General features: G+C 41.7%; 1 protein-coding gene across 1 annotated transcript; it reads right to left on the bottom strand.

Annotated features, from left to right (window-relative positions):
• Positions 1-1203: 1203 nt before the first annotated feature.
• LOC141134165 (olfactory receptor 6N1-like) lies at positions 1204-2205 on the bottom strand. Its single transcript, XM_073623749.1, has one exon. The coding sequence runs from the start codon at positions 2203-2205 to the stop codon at positions 1204-1206; it is 1002 nt and encodes a 333-aa protein (XP_073479850.1).
• Between the last annotated feature and the right edge of the window lie 488 nt (positions 2206-2693).

The following is a 2693-nucleotide window of genomic DNA, read 5'->3' as shown; positions in this document are numbered from 1 at the left end:
AACCCAGGCTATTCTTATCTATGCTTAAACCCGCTACCACCCCTTCTAAATCCTATTCTAAAAGGAAGGAAGATGCTTATACTTACCTATTCTGAGGGCATTCCGGTCCAGTCACATGATCAGTTCCAAGTGGCCGGCTTCAGGGGAGAGAAGGGACAGCTGACAATAGATGCCCCATAGCAAGACTATGGGTGACACCACGGAACAGGTGTTTCAACCATTGTCAGTGATCTCTCCCCTCACTTGAAGCCCATCAATGGGGAGACCAAGTGACTGGACTGGAGCTCCCTCAGAATAGGTACATATAATCTTCCTTTCACAGGGTAGTTAGAATAGGATTTAGAAGTGTGTGTGTGTGTGTGTGTGTGTGTGTGTGGGGGGGGGGGGGGTTGGGCAAGTGGAAGATTAGGAACAGGAATTCCACTTTAGAGTTCAAAGGTATAATTTTTGATCCTTTCGATAATCCTGGGCATGCTAGTGTCAAAGTGGTTGTAAAGGTTTGTTTTTTGGTTTTTTGTGTCAAAGTGGTTGTAAAGGTTTGTTTTTTGTTTTTTTTTAAATAACAAACATGTCATACTTAGCTCCGCTGCGTAGTTGGTTTTGCACAGAGTGGCCCCGATCCTCCTCTTCTGGGGTCCCTCTGCAGCGCTCCTGGCTCCTCCTCTTCTCGAGTGTCCCACCAGAGAAGCGCTCTCCGATGGGGCACCCGTGTGGGTGCGCTCCCATGTCCCGCTGTTGCGTCCATAGACATAGACAGCAGGATTCGGCTCCGCCCCCCGGCTCCCACGTCATTGGATTTGATTGACAGCAGTGGGAGCCAATGGCTGCACTGCTATCAATCTATCCAATCAGGACACAACACACTTGCCGGAGATGGTGTGCTCATTCCTGTCATGGGAATTACGGGGTTCAGGTAAGTACAAGGGGGGCTTGGAGGCGCTGCTGCAGCACAGGAGGTTTTTCACCTTGATGCATAGAATGCATTAAGGTGAAAACCACGAGGGTTTACAACCCCTTTAAGCTGTTACAATTCATTTAATTGAAAACAAGTTCGTATTGAACATCGATGGTAATAATCTACATTTTTAGTAAACAATACATCTGAACATTTTATTAAAGGAGCGAAAGACATAATTGATGTGCCAGATTTTATTATTATGTGATAATAACGTATAGTTGTGATATTTGTAAATGTTGAAGTCTTCATGTCTTCCAGTGTATATAACGGCATATGACAGCATGCATATCCTTGTTCCTCAGGCTGTATATTATGGGATTGAACAATGGCGTTACTACAGTAAATACAACTGATAAAATTTTGTTTAGGGCCAATGAATGTCCTCTCACTGGAATAAAATAATTTATGAACATGGCTCCATAAAATATACCCACCACCAAGAGGTGAGCGCTACAGGTAGAAAAAGCTTTCTGCCTGCTACCAATAGACGGCATTTTAAGGATGACTATAAATATACACACATAGCTTGCAACGATTAAAATAAATGGAACAGCAACCATGGGGATGGTTAGAACAAATATTTCGATTTCCAGACCAGAAGTGTCTGAACAAGCAATAGTTACAAATGGAGCAAGATCACAGAAGTAATGGTCAATGTTATTTCGACCACAGAACTTAAGCATTACTAGGAGGCTCATTGGGATCAATCCCAAAATAAAACCTAACATCCAACAAGAAATAATCAAGAAATATTGAAGGTTATGGCCCATTATTGTGTTATAGTGTAAAGGTCTACATATGGCCAAGTATCTGTCATAGGACATTACTGTGAGCAGATAACACTCAGAAGTACCTGAAGATACAAAGAAGTAATTCTGAGTGATGCATCCAGTGACAGACATGGTGGCTCCATCCATCCATATGATACGTAACATATTGGGGACAATAACAGTCACTAAACACATTTCTGAAAGTAAGAAATTTGTTAGGAACGTGTACATGGGGGAATGCAGAGATGTTTTGGTTGACACTAGTATACTTATCGTACTATCGAGGAGAACCGTCATAATGTATGCTGAAAATATAAGAGTGAAGAGAAGAAACCTAAACCCACTGAGTCCAGGGAATCCAAGAAAAAACAATTCAGCCGCTGCTGTTGCATTTCCAAAATTCATGGTCATTTTCATGGCTGCAAAGACAGAAAATATTTTAAGGTCTTGTTCTTCGTTTTCACCAAATGATGACATTATTTGACACTGAACACAAAGTATACAATAAAACTTTATATATCAACCTCTTTTTATGACAGAGGTAAAAAACAAAAAACAAAAAAAAACCACACCAAATAACAGCCATAAAATATAACATACAAGTTAACAACAGAAAAAAAACACTCAGGCCACTTCCTCTAAACGCTTACTTAATCCAAGTTAGGATGCCAGAACCAGGTGCTTATTTACCTCTCTGTGATAGTGGCAGCCTCCTTCAATGGGTACATCCTCCAAGCAGAAATCTTTTCTGGAGCTGGCCGTACCTAGGCTTACCCCCCCCATACACTTGAGTGAGCCATACTCCAACATATGTGAATGCGATTAACCAATTACAGACCGGAAGATTTTCCCCATTAATGACCAGGCCATTTTTGCGATACCGCACTGCGCTGCTTTAACTGAAAATTGTGCGGTCGTGCGTCGTTGTACCCAAACAAAATTGACGTCCTTTTTTCCCCACAAAT

The sequence above is a fragment of the Aquarana catesbeiana genome, linkage group LG03, assembly GCF_042186555.1.
Source record: "Aquarana catesbeiana isolate 2022-GZ linkage group LG03, ASM4218655v1, whole genome shotgun sequence".
Lineage (NCBI taxonomy): Eukaryota > Metazoa > Chordata > Amphibia > Anura > Ranidae > Aquarana > Aquarana catesbeiana.
Note: the sequence above shows the minus strand (reverse complement) of the source record. Positions and strands in the feature narration are given on the sequence as shown.

What these genes read in the sequence shown, in the direction of transcription:
- LOC141134165 (XM_073623749.1), bottom strand. Translation starts at nt 2,205, where the DNA reads ATGTCATCATTTGGTGAAAACGAAGAACAAGACCTTAAAATATTTTCT.